The sequence below is a fragment of the Heloderma suspectum genome, chromosome 7, assembly GCF_057233095.1.
Source record: "Heloderma suspectum isolate Gila_16-S chromosome 7, 16-S_ref, whole genome shotgun sequence".
In the NCBI taxonomy this organism is placed as follows: domain Eukaryota; kingdom Metazoa; phylum Chordata; class Lepidosauria; order Squamata; family Helodermatidae; genus Heloderma; species Heloderma suspectum.
Window position 1 is genome coordinate 49,548,169 of NC_139464.1, and position 19,805 is coordinate 49,567,973.

At 44.6% G+C, this 19,805-nt stretch overlaps 3 protein-coding genes across 11 annotated transcripts in view; 2 read left to right on the forward strand and 1 right to left on the reverse strand.

Annotated features, from left to right (window-relative positions):
* C7H12orf60 (chromosome 7 C12orf60 homolog) overlaps positions 1-19,805 on the forward strand; it is a 135,351-nt gene that overhangs the window by 38,992 nt on the left and 76,554 nt on the right. The window contains exons 3-4 of one of the 9 annotated variants that reach the window (XR_014784333.1): positions 8,084-8,276; positions 10,695-11,066. The exons of 6 other annotated variants lie outside the window; for them this stretch is intronic. The gene's annotated coding sequence lies outside the window, so the exon portion shown is untranslated. Of the gene's footprint in view, positions 1-2,651; positions 2,720-8,083; positions 8,277-10,694; positions 11,067-19,805 lie in introns of those variants that run through there. 2 more of the 9 variants (XR_014784337.1, XR_014784335.1) reach the window with 2 other exon arrangements.
* PDE6H (phosphodiesterase 6H) overlaps positions 1-19,805 on the forward strand; it is a 192,599-nt gene that overhangs the window by 37,226 nt on the left and 135,568 nt on the right. The gene's annotated exons all lie outside the window — the stretch shown is intronic.
* Positions 7,356-18,810, reverse strand: MGP (matrix Gla protein). The gene is made up of 5 exons (XM_084810106.1): positions 18,737-18,810; positions 12,920-13,056; positions 11,080-11,115; positions 8,629-8,710; positions 7,356-7,854 (listed from the first exon to the last, which is right to left on the reverse strand). Exons 2-5 carry the CDS (start codon positions 12,978-12,980, stop codon positions 7,716-7,718), a joined length of 318 nt encoding a protein of 105 aa, XP_084666232.1. The 5' UTR covers positions 12,981-13,056; positions 18,737-18,810; the 3' UTR covers positions 7,356-7,715.

Below are 19,805 nucleotides of genomic sequence, written 5' to 3' on the forward strand. Positions count from 1 at the left end.
AAATGTGAAGGCCACCCTTGCACAAAAATCCTTGTGGCTATCATTCTGAAATTTGGAGACATGTTCTCCTCTGATGGGGCAATGAATCCTGAAATGTGTATTCAATTCTTCCAAGTAATAAAAATTTTATTGGCAGTTCCCTTTAAGAGAAAATCAAAATATAAACCCTGCACCTACTTTTCTGACATTGGGCAGATGTAATCCCCTTCTAGGGGGGCTACTATGCCTGAAATTATCATCCAGTTCTGACCAAGAGAAAAATGTTACAGTTTCTTAAAAAAATTTCCAATGGTAGTCAACAGGAAGCATAAAGACTCATTTTACAAAACCTTACTCAGGTTTGGTGCTGAGCTGAAATGGTCCGACTACAGATTGGTCTGAACAGAAGCTTGAGCAGTTTGAGCAAAAGTCTGAGCAGACGTTTTCCAAAATGCTGAATCGGGGTCTGAGTTGATGTGGGGTGGGGGGTCAGTGCACACTTCTTATGTATGTATGTATGTAATCTATACACACATGCAAGCACACCACATGCACACACACCACACACACGCGCGCGCGTGCACGCACGCACACACACACACACACACACACATACATACATACATATATATATATATATTAGAGGTGTGCATAAACTTGGATATATTAGATAGATAGATTAGATAGATAGATAGATAGATAGATAGATAGATAGATAGATAGATAGATAGATAGATGATAGATAGTAGATGCAAATTTGTGTTGTGGGCCTGTGCCCCAGGTCTTTTAAAAACCTAGCAAAGCCCCTGCTCTGTACCATTTGTCACAATGCTCCATCAACTTCCCCTTTCTAATTATCAAGCCAAACACCCTGTTTCTCATCCACATCCTTTCTCCAGTCACACTTTTTGAAGCAAAACCTTAACTTTGCCTGAGATATCTACCTGCACCAATACTATTACCTGACCCTCCCCTCCTTAGGAATGTACAAAACCTGTTGGAGAAATTCTGAGGATCAGTCGTTTCCTTCCTTCAACCGCTCCTCCCTTGGGCAAATTTCTGAGATGGATTTCCACAGAATTTCCAGAACCTGAAACAGGGCGTATAGGGCTCGAGTATGCAACCTTTCATTGCAAGGCTTTTGCTACAGCTTCTAAGCACCAGTGGAGTCATTCTGAGGGTGGTGGAAGGATCTCACCACATAGACACAGCTTTTGCAAAGGTTCTGAATACCCCCGCACCCTCACAATGCATTCAGGGTCGTGTGGTGTCATTGAGACTGTAAATCCCATCCCCAGCATAGCTGTGAAGGCAACATGTGCACTAGAAATGAGGTGCTCCTTGCTGCCCCTTGCCTCCAGGAACAATCCATCGAGGCTGCTGGAAGGTATCAATGCATGCCATGTATACCACAGTCTTTTCAGAGACCACACCAATGGGCACCATCATCAGCACATGTCAGCACTTAGAGGTCTAGCGATGCCTCCAAGTGACAAGGGCATAGATATAAGGCAGCCTATATCTGCCAGCGCCCTCCAGATGTGTTGGACTACAACTCCACATTATCCCCAGCCAGCAGGCCTGCTTTTGTATTGGCTGGGGATGATGGGAGTTGTAGTCTGACACATCTGCAAGGTGCCAGATTGGGGAAGGCTGATATAGGGAATAACATACCACAGATTTGGGTATGTTCTGCTCCCAAATTCCACCCAAAGTCTGGTTTGCTGGAATTTGGCAGCAACGCTACCATAAAAACATAAGAAGAGCCATACTGGATCAGACCAAGGTCTATCTAATCCAGCATTCTATCCACACAGTGGCCAACTAGCTGCCCACAGGAAACCCAGAAACAGGACATGAGTGCAACAGCACCCCTACCACTCATATTCCCAGCAACTGGTGTACATAGGCATACTGCCTCTGATACTGGAGACACCATATAGCCATCAGGACTAGTAGCCATTAATAGCCTCATCCTCCATGTATTTGCCCAGTCCCCTTTTAATGCCATCCAAATTGGTGGCCATCACTACTTTTTGTGATAGTGAATTCCATAGTTTAACTATGCAAAGTATTTCCTTTTATCTACCCTGAGTCTCCCACCAGTGAGCTTCATGGGATGACCCCGGGTTCTAGTATTATGAGAGAGAGAGAAAAGTGTCTCCCTATCCACTTTCTCCACACCATGCATAACTTTGTACACCTCTATCATGTCTCCCCTGACTCGCCATACTCCCTTTGCAATATTCATGTAGTTTGTAAAGCCTCTAATCACTTAATACCCAGCATGCTATTGGTGCCAAATATATGATGTGTTGTAATAGCCGCAGCTGCAGTAGGAATAAGCTGCTTGCCCTGTACATCTTTCCTTTGGAGAGTTTGCTGCAATTTTTCATGCAAATGACTTGGCTAGAAATATCTGTGTTTTTGTTGAAGTTGTTTGGAAAGTTATGCTTACAAAAGGACTCAGCTTCTTCATCATATGTTTACTTAAAAGAGCACCAGTTAAAAAATTTGCATTGTTGGTATATTGGCCAAAATATATTCTAATTCAAGGGATATATGTTGGAAATGTGGCAAAGAAGGGGATGGTAATGTGGTGGACATGTGAGAACATTATTTAATATTACATTATTCTGACATATATATCCCACCTTCTTTCCTCTTGCAAGGATCCAAACCCAAGGCCGGCTTACATGGTCCTCCTCTTCCCTATTTTATCCTCATAACAACCCATGAGGTAAGTCAGGCTGAGAGTCAGTGACTGCCTCAAAGTCACCCAGTGAGTTTCACAGCCAAGTGGGGACTAGAACCTGGATCTCCCAAGTCCCAGTCCAACACTCTAACTACTACACCACACGGGCTCTATTTTTAGGTTTCTTCTAGAAAGGCATTGCATCACTCAATAGGTGAGATGACTGGATACCTTCTGCAGTGAAACCGCTTTTTGATATTATTGGGACGTTTACAGAACACAGTTCATGCTGAACACTTGGAATTAGTGTGGAGCTGATTAACTACTGCAAAAATTCCAGTTGCTTCCAAATGGCGTCTTCCAGTCGTACCGACTGTGAATAGGTGGTTTTATAAGACTTGGCACTTGACCCTGATGGCGAAACATACAGCTTTTGTGCACGTGCATGATGGGAAGCAACATCAAGAACCCATTCAGAAACATTGGCCCCCATTCATTTCCTACATGAGCTGATGTGGGTGCTATAGAGGGCAAGATGATGCCTATAATGCAGGACTTTCAAAAGTCTCTTGATACAATGCCAGCGTTTCCTTTCTATAAGGCCAATAGCTTTATGTGTTCCACAGCACATTAACAATTTAATAGCACCCAGCCCTGGGTGGTTTTTGCCTCTGTTCGTGTCACTGCTATATTCTCAGTTATTTGCAAAGGGATCTACTATAGGCCAAAGGCCTAAATAGTTGCCATTGCACATGTTTAACAAATGTAAAAGGCTGCTGTGTGTTTAGCATCGCCACGTTTAAAGGAAGGGATCCAAACTGCTGTGGTCAGTAGCGGGCTGGAAATATATTGACATAATCACTTAAGACTGGGCACCACCTTTGGTGCTGTGCCCATTTCTTTGGTGTTGATAAACATGCCACATGGGTGTGCTACGTTCATGCAAATGAATGAGTCCATGGGTGGCCTGGCATGGTTTGGGGGGCTAATGTTGTTGCTTGGTCTGGGATGAGATGGAAGCAAAGCTAAGCCTCTTAGAACTTGCTTATCTGGATATTTCCCAATATTTGTGGCTTTGGTTGCAGGGCCACAACTTTTCACAGTATAGCTCTATCTATTGACAGCCAAAGGCTTTTAGTCATTGGAACATCCTAGGTTGGGCTGGCAGCCTCAAAGGCTACAGAAGTGCCTTCACAGAATAGCACGTACAGGTACCTGCTAGTAGTACGAACTCAGAAAGTCCTTCTTAACCTAATATGTACTATTACTGGTAGATACTCATGGCAGTAGGTACTCCAGAACATTTAACACTATACACCTGCCATTTAATTCAGCCTTCCCCAACCTGATGCGCTCCAGATGTGTTGGACTGCAACTCCTATCAATCCCAGCCAGCATGGCCAATGCTGTAGTCCAACACATCCGGAGGGCACCAGGTTGGGGAAGGCTGACTTAATTCAGCATACTGATCCTTGGGCATGCAACCCTTCCTCTTTCTCGCTGTCTCACTGTGGCCACCTGCTTCTCTCGCACATGTGTGTTCTTTCCTCCCACACATATATCTGGCGCTCTCCTCCACAGGTGCATGCACTGTGTGCCCCAAGCACAAGGGAAGATTTCACTACTAACACTACAGTGTCAGTCTCTCAGGTCAGAGGTGGGTAGGGGGCACTTGAGAGTGGACCAGCCCAGGACAGTGACACTGGCCCTACCAGGGCTGGCAGGCAAATATTGGTCCTCCTGCCAGGTGAGGTGCCAAGGAGGGAAGTGTGGCCAAAAAACTACACAACATCCCTGGCCTATCATAATAATGGGACCTTTTAAGGTAATACAGTCTCGGCCGTGGCAGACTGGTTGGGAAATGTCCTGTTTTCCTCAAACTGTCTGTCCCTGCCTTCATTCACAGTAAAGAAAAGATGAGACAAAAACTATCTGGCTTTAAAGGCTTGAATCCTTGGAAAGAAAACCAGATAGCTTCACTGTCTAGATCGGGGGGGGGGGGATCTTCACAACAATGGGAGGAGAAGCTAATGGAGGATTACCCATATTTTTCAGGGAATCAGCTTTGGTCCATGAACTAGTGCACCGTACCATTCTAAGTCGCTTCACGGTCACATACTTCCAGGGTGGGGGGGTTGGAGTTTGGAGTGGACATGATCAGACTGGCAGCGGCTGATCAACCCCTGATCAGAGGCTTCACCTACCCTCCAATGCCAGAAGCTTCCCTCTGTCCTTCCTTACAGCTAAGCAAACATTAGAGAAACACAGCTGCAGCCTTCTCCCTCCCCTGAAGCTCCTGATGCTGCGAAGGAGCGAAGCTGCGAAGTAATTACTTCTGAGAAGCAAGGAAGCAGACATCAAAGACACACAGCTTCAACATAGCATTTCATAGCCTTTAGGAGAGTTAACCCTTTGAATACTTGAAGCATGCTGGCTCCAACCAGCCCCCTTTCTAATTACTTCCAAAAAGCAAGGAAGCAGACATCAAAGACACGCAGCTTTGACATAGCTTTAAGGCTCCTAAATGATTTTTTCAATTCATGGGCATTTCAGTAACTTCAGGAGTGCGCATTTCAGGAACAAGCCTCATTGACCACAATGGGAGTTACTTCTGAGTAGACACTAATTGGCTTGTGCTGGGAAAGACAGGGATGGGAAACACAGGGACAGGAAACACCCCTTGACTGGGACCACAGTGAAAGGCAGACCCCTGGGCAGGGCTAGCATACCCAAGGTAAATACAGGGATTGATTGGGGCACACAGCAACGATAGCGCTCAGCCGCTCAGAACCTGACTTAAGGAATCAGACTTTGAGCAATCTCAGGAAATCTAGTTTTTCCACAAAAAGCTCTGGGGTGGCTGCGGGATGGCAGCCCACATGTGCCCTGAATGTCCTTCAAACGCAGCGAGCTCACAGCAAATCACCCATGGTGACACCCCCCAGGAGTGCAGAACCTCATGACCAGGGGCCAAATCCAACTTGTCTGACATCCTAATCTGGCCTTCTGGGTTTCCCTAAATAACCACTCCCTTCCCCTGGCCCTACTCCCTTTCCCCTGACCAACAGTTGTTTGGTGGTTTCCCACCTTTTCTGCACTCCCACCCCCCTCTAAAAGGTTGAAATGTGTCTCCTAAGGCCTAGTTACTATTTGGGGGTGTTTTGGTCCTGGCCTTTTTGCCTTTGTTCCTGCCCACCACTGGAATGCAGCTCCTGAGCTCTTCTCTAAAATGGAATTTGACCCTTGGGCTAAAAGAGGTTCAACCCTCCCATGTCTAGATGAAGGAGCCATAGATTATACTACTCCATGTCAAGAGTAGAAGGGAGAAATGCTGTTACGCTCCCCCAAGCTACAGTCTGCAGCATCTTGAACTACTGATACCCCTTAACTCCACCTTTCCCAACCTGGTGCTTTTCAGATGTGGACTACTACTCCCACCATCCCCAGCCAGCATGGCCATAGGGAAGGCCACCCTAACTTATGTAAAATCAATAACTCCATAATGTTCCTTTCCCTTTACTTGCTGTTTCAGCTTATGAGAGCCCTTGGTAGACTGCCTTGGGATTCACTGCTTGACTGTCTGGCTCCCAAGACTCCTTACCAGCCTTCTTCTTGCCTATCTATTGGCCCTGCCATTGGATTTTCCAGCCCAGTTTCCTGGGCCCAGCCTCACACTTTTTCTGAATTCTTGATCATAACATCAGAAGTCAGCATGCAGTAGTAGTTGCAAGCCTATTGCCCAACACTGAAGCTCATGTTTATAATATAGTTTACTGTTTAGTGAAGTCCTGCATCACCATCAATGGACTGAGTCAGTCTGTGTGCCTGTTGTGGGGCAGTGGGGGTTTTCCATTTATGTTTGACTGGGATATCCATTTGAGACAAAACACAATGGTCACTTGAGGAAAGGCTGGACAATGAACATCACTCAGTCAGATTAGGAACCTTAAAGCATGAGTCCATTCAGAGCCCGTGTAGTAGTGTGGTGAAGAGTGTTGGACTAGGACTGGGAAGACATGAGTTCAAATCCCTGCTCAGCCACAAAGTTACTGGGTGACCTTGGTCTAGTCACTGCCTCTCAGCCTAGCCTACCTCACAGGGAGTTCACATACTTCACAAAATTAGCAGGAGATTTGACCTGAAATGGGAGACAAGCTTTAAAAGACTGATGAAAACCAGACACTTATGAGTAAGATTATAACTGGTCAGCATTGAGGTCTCAGGGGATCTTATGTTTTCCAAAGTACATGCAATGAATGTGCCATGTTGGGGCAGACAGTGAGATTCCATGTCCAGCCATCTAGCACCACACATACTTCTCCTTTTTCTGAGTGGAAGGGCTGTGTACTATGACATGCACATATACCCAATGTACTCTTTACAGCATACATACAGGGGTAAGTGTTGTATTTATGTGTGAACAGCATACATACAGGGGTAAGTTCACTAAACACACTGTGGTGAATGTGAAAATATGCCCAACATCTTTCGCACATTGCCAAATCAGCCCTAAGGATCAGGTTACTAATATGTGAAAGAACTCTGACTGAAGTCCCTAAAGTTCATAGGGTTGGATCCAGACTTAGCCAGGCTTATAGCAGACCCACTGAAATCAGTAGGATTTAAGTCAGCCATGCCTAACTTGCCCTATCGATGTCAGTGAGTCTGCCCAAAGCATGACTAAGTCTGGATCCAATCCAAAGTATTTTGTTAGATCTTTTCAATATCCTTGCACTCACTTGTTTCGTAGACATTAGTCCTCGGCATGGGAGTGACCCAAAGAACACTCTTGAGTTAAGAACAAACAGTATCAAACCAGCCGTTTATTTCATAATAAACACCCACATCCTTCTCCGCCCAGCCACCACTACATCAGCATTGTGTGAATTAACACAGAATCTAGGAATCGTTGGCTACAGAAGAACGAAGAAGCAGGTGGAATAACATACAGTTAACAAGCAAAAATACATTTCAGAGATGTCACTCTGTGTAGATACAGAACCCAGGCTCCAGGCACAGGGAATGGTGATCCTCGGCGTTTTTACTTGCCCCTTCTCAGCCCAAAGAAACGGTTGTAGGCAGCAGCATAGCCATGGCGCATAGCGTAACGCTCACAGTGGCTGTAATCTTCGCAGATCTCCCGCTGACGTTCCTGGGGGGTCTTGTTGCGCTCTCTGATCCTGCCCGCACAAGCAGGAGGAAAAGATGTGGGGAAGAGGGGTGGGGGTGGGGAAGAGACAGAATATTGTGACTTGTTTCTTACTCCACTTTTCTACCTATCTCTGTGAAGTGCTTTAAATGATGTCTAATTCTGGTCGTGCCATATGTACAGGAGGCCTCTGCAGAGTCTTTTCGGGATTTCTTTTTAATGGGGCAGCTGTTTCACATGAATGTCTCCTATAACAATAGGGTGATGACACCACTGTGTGCACAGTCTTCCCCTTCGAAGCGAACATGTGAACAGGCAGCCCTTAGAAGCAGTAGAAAGTGGAAAGAGGGTCGTATGCAGTGATGAGATATAAAAGGATTCTGGGGCAATTCTGCAGAGGATCTAACAGAGACCATTGATCCCACCATCGACTATGCTGATCTGCCGTGTAAAGTAGGTTCCCGGCATTGTACGTTGGCTCATAATGGCTGCTAAGCTTGTAGAAAGCACCAGCCCCTTGTGTATCAACACAAAGTCACAGCATGACCATCCATGACGCTTTTTCCAGTTTTCCCCAATATGGGTCCCTCCAGATATGCTGGACTACAACTCCCATCATACCTAACCAGCATGGCCATTGGCCACGACTGGGGATTGTCTAAAAGAGAAGCCATTGCCTTGAGCAGCCTTCCCCAAAGTGGTACCCTCTAGATGTCTTGGACTACAACTCTCACCGTTCCTAATCATTGAGACACCCCATCCTCCCCACTCATTGTATAAAACCCTGAATACTAAGGGGATATACCTTTCCTGCATATAGGGATTCCTCCTGTTCTCAGGTGGAGTTTTCATGAAGATGTTAGCATGCCTTCTGTTAATGAAAGGACCTGGTGAGGAATAATGTTTGTGGTTACTATGTGGTTGAATGAAGGCCAACAGCTTTATGCAAAAAACAAAAACAAAACATTGCCCCGTGGGCCTGAGGTTCAACACCCTGGATGTAGACAAGACAGAGCTAAGTGGACCTTGGTATAAGGCAACTCCCTACATTCCTATAATTTATTTTCCCCAAACAGGTAGAGGTGGGTGTGAACCCGACGGGGCTGCACAGCTGGATTTTAAAAAACCTTTTAGAAAAGAAACTTAATGGCTCCCCCCACCCTGCCCTGCCATCCACAAGGAGCCTGATGAAGCCTTTTCACTTGCCCCTTCAGACATTACTTGCACAAAGGGGATTCCACGCAATGACCACACTGCTAGCCTCACCTCCACCATCAGGCACACCACTGCACCTGCTCCCTGGACGCATGGGTCTATGCATGGGTGCAGACATCTGCAGGGAAGAAGCCTATGTGCGAGCGGCTGCTCACAGGTCGCCTCCCTCCCTGCAGACATCTGTGCCAATGTGCGGACTTCTAGGTGGCCGGTGTAGTGGTGGGCTCGATGCTTGGGGCAGGGCCAGCAGGATCATCCCACTCCCTGTTCATCATTGCATGAAGCTCCCTCTTCACGTGATTTCAAATGAAGTGAAATTGATGAAGGGTTTCTCCAAAAAGTCTACAGCATAGGGGAGAAGAGCACTGGTGAAGGTAGATGTCCAGCTAGCAAGTAATACCGAAAAGTGGGGTTACACACTGTCACCAGCCACCCCCTCCACACTGGGTGAGACAAATGCTCAAACAGAAAGCTTTGCACTGCTATTGTGATGGAAGCTTTGACCATTGCTACAACGAGCACCATAAGAAACGGGGATCACAGTGGGAAGAACACAGCAACACAACGGTTGGGGAAAACCTGATCTGGGTTCCCATGAACAGATGATATTGAAAGGGGGAAGCTCGTATGAAAATACCCCACATTCTTTTAATTCAGCCTTCCCCAACCTGGTGCTCTCCAGATGTGCTGGACTACAATGGGGAGGGGGAGTTGATAGGAGTTGTAGTCCAACACATTTGGACGGCACCAGATCAGGGAAGGCTCCTCTAATTCATATACTTGAGAATTTAAGAATGTCTACCAAGTCCCAGATCAGGTCCACGGGGTGCTTTCTTTACACTACATGATTGTGGCTCCATTATTTCTTTAGCGCCATCATCTCACACTCTCGCCATGCATAGAATTAAAAATAATTTTCTCTAATATTTTCCACAGTCTAGATTTTCTTCTTCTATTACACTTTTCCTTTCATGTCATATACACTTGCCAGCACTTGCATGTGGTTAATATACTCATATCAGTTCTCATCTGGCCAAGATAAACATAGGTTAGCCTGTTATGTTTTGCTTTTTCAGTAACTCAGTGCCTCCAGTATGTGAAATATTTTGTTCTTGTTTTTCTCTTTGGCTTTCCCAACTTTATTGAAATATTTCTGGTATTTAGGACACTTAAGAAATAAAATCCACCATCCAGAACTCCCTCTAATACCACAGCAAGAAAAACAATCACCCACTTGTCATCCTGAAATTCTTTGTACAAGCTCTAAAATCACTTTGGGAGTTAGGCTGTTTTTGTGACTATATCCTATCCTACTGGTCTTCAACTGATAGGCAAAGACCTACAAGTAGGTGGGTATACGGTGGCATTGCCACCATTTTGTTTGGTTTGATTTAGGACATCTTTGTTTAAAATGGGTGGGCCTCATACTGCCCCCCGGCCTCTAGTACAGCCACTGCTGTCGTACAGTCGAAATCCAGCAGCACAGCAGATTGACACTGAATTTCAGTAAGCAGCGAGGGCTTGAATGTTATCCCAAATTTGGCTTGGAACTCTGATGAATGGAGAATTTTATGCTCCTTATTTTACTTCTTACCACACTTTCTCTCTGACCATCGTCTTCACTTTTTCTATTCTTATCTCATTCTCTGACTGCAGTTTTTCCAAGCTGAAATACCAGCCCCCCATCCTAGTTTAGTGCATGAATGCCTGGCGATGGTACATGGCATATGTCTGGCTCCCAAACAGCATCACAAACCTGGATGATACAAGATACAGAAGGGACACACCATGCCAAAAGAGAGAAGAAAGGGCCAGGGGGCCATTGCAGAGCCCAACTGGACAGGCTGAAGAGAGGCAGGTCATGGAGAAGGTTTTCTTACTTTGTATTCCCTGGGTGGGTGGGTTGGTTGGCGATAAATGTTCAAAGGAAACTGGACTTTTTAAAGTGGCATAGCAAGGCAATTTGGAATCCCTGCAAAAGCCTAAAGGTGAGTCTTAAGCATCTCAATAAATCAGACAGCATATCATATTCGTTTCTTACTTGTAAATTCGTGTGATTCAATACTCTCGTGAGACTCTGAGGGGGAAAAGAAACAAAAATAGCTTGTAAGATCATCGTTAGCATAACAGAAAGGAATAAGAAACATAAGAATAGCCTGGATCAAGGCAAACATCTGTCTAGTGTAGAACTCTGCCTCCAGAGGTGGTTAATCAAATGCCCCTGGTCAATTGATACGCAAGGGCACCTCATGCATCAGTCAAATGGGGTAACAGAGAAAGAATGCTATGATCTTGTGATTATAACATTAAATTAGAGTCAGAAGAACCTTTGAATTTTGTCCATAATTATGACAGCATATTAGCATGAACCCAGTCAAAGATAAGGACTTTTCAAACCCCACTGATTTCAGTGGCAGAAATGTAAGCACATAATTTAATGTTCCTATTGAAGTCAGTGGGACCTTTAAAAGTGTATAACTTTGCCTGGCCCTTCTTTTGTGATCCCTGAATGTATGCACTTAAACTTAACGGCTCCTCTTGAATTTGTAAGAGTTACACTAACTGAGTTCAAATAGTTCAGAGTGGCAAAATGGTTTATATATTAAATCAGCCTTCCTCAACCTAGCGCCCTCCAGATGTGTTGGACTAAAAGTTTCATCAGCCCCAACAGGGTGATGGAAGTTGTAGTCCAACACATTTCTGGAGGTCTCCAGGCTAGAGAAAGCTTCATTAGATCAAGTTGATATTAAAAGGTATCACAGTTCTCAAATAACAATACTATGAAGGTACAAGGCAATAAACAATTAATATTTCCAGGTTAGGTAACATTTCTGCGAAGCCTACTAGTATGCAAGAGCATATGTGATAGAAGCCATCTATGGCAAGTCTCCAGCATTCAAAAAAGTAATCAAAGAACTGTAGATAGGAAAGGTGCTAACAAGGTAATTAAACTCACCTAGCAATTTGATAGAAACAACCACATCCAAATCATTATTCATAGCTTGCCCACATTACAGAATTTTATCTCAAATCAATCCAGATAATATCATTGTACTATAAGAAGAGGGGTTGGCGGGTGGGAGAGTGAAAAACCATGGTCATCTAGCATTAGAGAGGTCTCCAGAGCAAGAATACATTTAGGAAGATAAATCCAAACCATTTAAGGGAGCAAGTCTTGCCTCAGACATTGCAGGTAAAGGCAACCGATGGATACATTACCTAATTAGACATCAGAGAAATTGCTTCCCAACCTCAGGATAGTCACATTTCCCCATCACTCCAGTGAACTTCCATTTGGCCATCCCTGATGCTTCAACAACAAGCAGTTGGAATTTTGTGTTTTGTTTTGTTTTGTTTTTACCTCAGTGGGCTATTCATGGATCATCAGATTGCCATTCATCAGATAATACTTCTCATCTGTCTATACCACTGAGAATCTGGTAGTCTTTCATCACAATGAAAATCCAACGGACAAACCTCATCAAGAAAGTAGTACCTGCATTTAATACAGGTACTCGAAAATGTGCCCCTGAAATGTTCCAAGCCAACAGTTGTAAACTGTACTCTTCCCAGGTAAAACAATTGACCTATAGTCCTCCACCTCCTATGTTTTATTTAAGATAAACGGGGGTTGTGAACAAATAAGAACATAATGGTTTGTGTCAAGACATACAACATAAACAGCTCTGGCCAGAGAGCTTGAATCGAGCCCTGGACAGGAAGCAGATAGGACTGGAATATTGGCAGAAGGGTGCCAGGGACAGAGGACATGATAGAGAGATAAATGGCAAGAGAGAAGGTGAAAAATGTGTGGCCAGAACTTCAGCGTTAAGTGATAGATGATCATCTCCAAACTACGATCGCTAGAAGACATCACCTACCGTAGCAAAAGGCTGCCATCATCAGCACAGCCAGGAGCACAAGAACGATGAGGGTCCGCATCGTCTCTCACTTTCTCCCTCTTTCAGTCAGTCTTGTTCTCTGTTTCCACTGAGGCCAGCCAAAGTCTGTAGGCAAGCTGCAAAGTTTAGCAGTGGAGTGTTTATTAAGAAAGCAGCAGCTGGGAGGCGAAAGAGTGAGATGAAGGGGTAGGGACTGCCTAGCACTTGCCCTCCAGGAGACGGTTACAAAACACTGTCTATTTGTGGGTTTAACCAGCCCCTGGGGGGAGTGGGCATGCTTTTTTCCCTTCCCTTTCTGCAGAGGGAGGACCCCACAGTTCAAAAGGAGGTGAGCTGTTAACTCTACATGTTCAGAAATGTTGGACTGCAGGGGTGGAATTTCAGTTATTAGCCAAGGCCCACGGGCAGGAGAAGAAGCTTCTCCTAAACAGAAGTGCTTTATTTTTTCATTTATCCTCTGAGTTTCCTGCTCTTGCTACTCAGCTTACATCAGAGGTGGGTGACTTGGGGCCCTCTAGATGCTGTTGGGCTGCAACTCCCATAGCTGATGGTAAGGGATGATGGAAGTTGAAGTGCAACAGCTTGTGGAGGGCCACAAGTTGCCCACCCCTGGTCTACAGTCATATAGACAGCCAGCGTGGTGTAGCGGATAGAGAGCTGGACTGGGAGCCGGGGGATCTGGGTTCTAGTCCCCACTCAGCCATGGAAGCTCACTGGGTGACTTTGGGCCAGTCACACACTCTCAGCCCAACCTACCTCACAGGGTTGTTGTTGTGAGGATAAAATGGAAAGGAGGAGGAGGAGGAGGATAATGTAAGCCACCTTGGGTTCCTTGCAAGAGGAAAAAAGGCAGGATATAAATGCAATAAATAAATAAATATATAGATATGGTATGATGGTCCCTCATCACTCACTCCAGATCAATTCACTAGGCATACCCCTTACCCTGGGAAATTTGCATTTCAAAATTAACGTGAGCATTTGCTTCTCTTCATACTCTGGTAAACCTCAACCATCTGTCAAGCCAGTCCTACTCATTTGTATTCTGCTATAACCAACTGTTTGAATCCTACATTTCCTAGGTATCCCACGCCAAACTGCCATCTGCTCCAGTGGAGGCTCCAATGTCAGTGAAGCAGTGAATTGGCTCCAGGTTTCAATCAGAACTCTAAAGGAGCTACCCAAGGTGCACCGTGGCTAGCTCCTTTAGAGTTCTGACTGAAACCCGGAACCGATTCACTGCCCCACTGACATAGGAGCCACCAGCCTCCACTGATCTTCTCACAGAGGTGGTAAACCTGTGTCTGGCCTATATCGCTACAGACTGGGGTGGGTGGGTCACAGGATCGAATGCTCCTCCACAAAATCGCCACCCCTCCACTTAGAAAACTGGATGCCAGGGAGAAGGGTTCTAGCCTAGCCATCTCCTCAGCATGTGTGTTACCCATGTACAGGGATTCTTTTATAGAGAGGAATATTCAATAATGGAAGCCCCCACCTTCGGTCTGAACTTAAGTGGTACAGCCCAGACATGGGTTTACCACCTTAGAGAGGGCCAAACTAGATATGACAGGGTGGCCCCATTTGTTCTTCATATGACTCCCCCATTGCCGTTTAAAAGGGGGTGGGGTCTAATTTTTGTAACAAAAAGGTGTATGCAGGCAAGGAGAGCAGAACACTCCCCCATCTTTCCTCCACTGCTGTAGACATTTTTCTCCCAGTCTGGTTCCAATACTGGAAATGACGTGGATGGGGGCAGGAGAGCTTGAAATGACAGAGCACGGGTTGGTAAAGTGGGGTAGGGGGAGAGTTCAGTTTCCTCTACCGATGTGCACCTTTTCTCATAAAGAGGTAAAGCCCAAATCCAATTTTAAATATGAACAAGGCAAACTTGTCAACAAAGAAACTTGATTGCTAATGTCACATGTAGTTTGGCCCTAAGAATTAGACCTTGGACTCAGCAGGGATTGGGGTAGCTAGCTCACCACAGAGAGTAATTGTCCCACTTCAGGTGTTTACTCTGTCTTGCTATGTCAATTCATCACCACTGATACCCATACTAACTCTGACTGAATTTGATTATATCACATATTCACTTGTGGTCTACATAGTAAAGTGAGAAACCCAATTCTGTTGTTTGCACTCCTTGGCTTTTTGGCCTTACATTGTAAGACACATGCACACCCTCATGCACACATGGACAATACACACACACACTTTATTCTTCTTATGGTATAAATGTATACATCCCACAGATGACAATGCATCTGACAATGGGGCTCTGACCCATAAGAGCTTATGCCACAATAAATTTGTTAGCCTTCCAAGTGCCAGCAGATGATTTGTTGTTTTTGCAGCACCAGACTTAACACAGCTACTGGTCTGTAGCTCCAGGCTAAAAAGGATAAGCTTATATTGCTGATGCTAGCCACTCTGACTATACACAGTGGTTCTAGACCTCTGACCTAACAAAGGTCAAGTCTGCAAACTGAAAAGGCAAATGTTACATTCAGGATAAATTTTGCGAATTCAGTTCCACTTCCTTCAAATTTATTCCAAGAGCAAAATATGAGAGAATACAGCTTTTATTTATTTTGACAGCAACTTAAAGGAGATCATGAGACATTCAAGGTGCAATCCTATCCATGTTTAGATGGAAAATAAGTCCTACAACTTCCAGCACTGGCTGTTGGGAATAGTTCTACTTTTGGGAACTGTAGGACTTTTTTCCGTCCAAACATGCATAGGATTGTGCCGTAAGAGGCAATGTGTGTTAAGAGGAATGGCAAAAGGACAGGAAAGTTGAAGAAGAGTGGAAAGCTCCTGAATTCTGTGAGCCCTACACATGTTCATTTCAGGTTCTCAGCCTTTAGCAGACACTCACACTGCCCACATGTTTTCAGGACCTAGATCTGGGAGAATAAGAAATTAATTATTTTCAGATACTCAGGAGTTATGTTGTTGTTTTTCCTTCTGCTGCTAGATTTTAAGGTAAACAGCTAGATTCTATATTGTGCTATATAAGCCTTCCCTAATCTGATGCCTTCCAGATGTTTTGAATTACAACTCCCATAATCCCTGATCATTGGCCACACTGACTGGAGCTGTTGAGAGTTGTAGTCCAAAACATCTGGAGGGCACCAGCTTGGGAAAGACTATGCTAATGTGGACCAATCGAGTTTCTAGAGCACAGGAGATACACAGTCAGTTTCTTAAAACTTGCCTCTCGGCACCAGTTCGCACAACCATATGTCAAACCCATGGGTTCTCAAGTCACAAGAGCCACATCTCCCTCACGTCAATAATGGATTTGTAAATCCGTTATTAGTTGCTGTGTTACACTAACAGTGCAATCCAATTTGTGTCAACTCAGAAGTTCTACTGAGTTCAATGGGACTTATTCCCAAATCAGAGGACTAGATCCAGACTATGTTAGGCATGTTTTAGTCCCATTAGTTTCAATGGGCCTAAAGTGTGACTAAGTTTGTCTCGATCCAATCTTGTATGTACACGAATGAAGCTTAAATTTATTTGTCCAAGAGTCAAGAAGGAGCAGAAATGATGGGTATGAAAGACAATCACCATCCCTCTCTATAATCATCCCTGACCAGAGATGAACTGAGGGCTGGGGAGAGAAGTAGCATAAAAGGAAAAACTATCAGGGATGCTGAATAAGCTGCACTGGGATTAGGATCCCAAATTCCTAGAAGTTGGGAATGGAGGAGCATGTGCACATTCAACTATATTACCTAACAACCACCAAAATACTTTGAAGCAATGGAATCTGTGGTTTCCCTCAAACCACTTGTAAAGCCATATTCAGAATAAACTGACTGCCAACACAGAGCTATTGTGAGTGCCAAATCATTTGAAAACTGGGCCGTCTGAGAACTTTCACTAGCCCATAAGCCTCTGGTGTCACCCAGCCAAACAGTGCATGAATCACCTCGGTTCTTTCCAACTCAGGAGGCCAGGGGGGTTTTTTAGCTATCACTGCAGTTTTCTTAATTTTAATTTTTATATGCCCCTGATGCATAGGGCAGAAGTATAGCTCATGGAAGCAGCTGGCAACATCTACACTATTGGAATAAAAGGGAATGTGAAATGCACCAGAATTAAGCAGAGACTCACTATTCCCTTTGGCAAAATACTTTTCAAGAGGGAAATGTCCAAAACACGTTGGAATTTGCATGCCAGGAAATTGTTTACTCCAAACTCATAGCCCTCTTCCAAGTTCTGTGACCATGTGGAGAGAAACAGAGAAAGCAGAAAGGAAAAGGCTGTTTATAAGCAGTATCCTCAAATGAATAAAGGGTTTCTTTTTCTCAATATAGGACTTTTCCCTCTCAGTTATCAGCCTCACCAGGAGGTTGAGTCAGAAATGGTCCCTCAATGTGTAACCCTTCGCATGAATCCTTCCAGTCACTTGCACCAGCTTCCCTTCTACTCCTTGTTCCCCAGCTCCTCCTAGATTTTTTTAAAAATTGGTCTCATTTAGCAAATTTGGCTTTTATGGGCTTTCTGTATATCACAGTCACTCTGGCATCTGCAGGCCTCAGTACTGCCAAGAAAAGAAGACCAAGGCGAATGAGATGGAGAAAGAACGGAAGAAAACAGGAGGGAGAGCTAGCAGGCTGCAGAGACACAGCTATGATGCTTTGTCACAAAAGTTGAGCCCTATTCACTTCAAGATAACTGCTCTAATCTTCAGCTTCATCTTTTCTAACACAGCATTCTGGGAGACAGGCCAGTGGCCCAACCTTACCCCCACCCCTGCTCTGGCTAACTTTTTCCTTCTCAGTCTCTCTCTTGATTTGTTACCTCTGTCACCACGCTAATTGCCAAAATTACGGAAGTGTGGATGGGCCATGTTGTCATTCTAAACAACGTACCCACAGAGCGCCTAACATTTTCCAAGGGCAAATAAGTGAGAGGTTGGTCAAGATTTTGTTAACATAATAAAGTTTCAGCAAAAGGCCTGATTTTGACCCATCCAGGACCGCTTGCATCAGCATTTCAATCAACTGTCATAGGCAACTTGAAGAAATGCTGAAATGTCCAGATATCCTCAGAACAACATCTGGAAGAATTTTGTTACTTGTTTAGAATTTATATGTTTGCAAAATTATTTGCCAAAAATGCTGCTATATTCAAGTCTGACCCAGAATTAATGAAAATTAACACCAACCCTTTCTCACCAAAATTTCCTGACTGAGTACAAGCAGCTTGTTATGTTGTTGTTACTAGGGGGAACAGGGAGCTGGGAGCGGGGACCGGGGGGGCGGGGGGGGAGATATCATGCAAGGAAATGGAACATCCACCAATATTTTTTACACAGCCTGAGTAGCAGCCTCTTCCAAAGGGGAAAAGCCTATTGCGTATGTTCCAACATTAATTTGGTTTAATTATATGCAAATTGTAAATAGTTTATCATCTAATATTGAGGCTGAGCTTTTCAAGTGGCCAAAAATCACCAGGTCAGCTTATTTTAAAAACCGAGAACCCAGCACAGATCTCACATACACATATAATGTACTCAGATCCTTTCTTCATTCTCTGTCTTGACCATTTTGTATCATTTTCCCTTCCATTATACCCACAACCCAGAAGCTAGTATTGACTGCTTATATGCACTCAGTAAACGATTCTGCATTTCTCGGGCTGAAAAGGGCAGCCTTGTGCATCTTACCATGCTGAACTGTTTCATAACAACAGCATGTCAATGCATTTGTCTCTCTTCTTTTGCACCTGTAACACACCATTGCACAGTCATTAGCAAGGCCCCAGCATACTTACTGTAATGGGCTGGGTTTTCTTCTGTATACAGGACTTTTCTGATGTAGCAGGTTCTCTTCTCCCAGTGTCCCTGCAGTCTAAACTGGCAAAGAGAGGGCCTTTTTATTTATGATAAGTGACCCCTCCCTCTCATGCATCTTCCTCCTCCTCCAGTCTACCACCTCTTTTCTAAACATCTCCTTCCCTCACTCAGGAAATCAGAAACCTCAGGAAATTGAACCAGGAGAGAGAGGGGGAGTAAGAACAGACGCCAGTGGCTAATAGGGTCAAAGCCACATCTTGGGAGCAGTGCGTCTGTGCCTAAGCCATTAACCAATAAGGACCATGAATAGCGGCCTTGAAAGGCAGTAAGAGGTTTGAATGGAGGCTCTTTGATGGCTGGAGTTATCTCCTCCTCCATCCCCAATCCCTCCTCCAGAAATCATGCCCCTGCACCACAGACACTCTGAGACGAGGACATATATGCAAGGCCTTGTGGATAAATACAGAAGTCCTTTAAGCCCATACAATTTGCCTCGCATTCCTCAGTGGCGGAGCAAAGTAGGAGTGAGAGGTACTTGGACTTTGGCTTCCTCCTCCCCACCTCTCACCAAAAAGTAAAGATGTCGAGGATGGTTTCAGAGAATACAGAACAACATATTTGAACAGAGTGGGAGTTTGGCATCAAAGGGAACCGGCTTTTAAATTAGTTGCAGATGAATGAACATTTAAAGAAACCCATTACACATGCAGTGACTGTTTAAAGAAACCCATTATGCATGTAATGACAAAAGGAACAATCCCACTGCCTCTGGACAGGCATGAACAAATGCAACAGTTTTTGCTTCCCAGCAATAATTGTGCTTCCCGGCAAAATGTCATGTAAAAAAAATCTGCTGTCTCACTGCTGGAAGGAGTTAGATCTCTGTGCCTGAGGAAGGGAGCACCTGGCTCAGTCGGTTGTAAGTACAGCTGGGGATATTTTCCATCTAACAGAATTTATGTATTAAATCAACACTGCGTGACATCTGCCTCGCTCGGGTGTGTTGGTTCAATATAACAATGAATTGTTTGAACCACTCACAGATTT

What these genes read in the sequence shown, in the direction of transcription:
- MGP (XM_084810106.1), bottom strand. Translation starts at nt 12,980, where the DNA reads ATGCGGACCCTCATCGTTCTTGTGCTCCTGGCTGTGCTGATGATGGCA. An exon ending in GATGGCAGCCTTTTGCTACG is followed by an intron (nt 11,116 to 12,919) that starts GTAGGTGATGTC and finishes TTTCCCCCTCAG; the next exon opens with AGTCTCACGAGAGTATTGAA. An exon ending in AATCCCTATATGCAGGAAAG is followed by an intron (nt 7,855 to 8,628) that starts GTATATCCCCTT and finishes TTGTGCGGGCAG; the next exon opens with GATCAGAGAGCGCAACAAGA.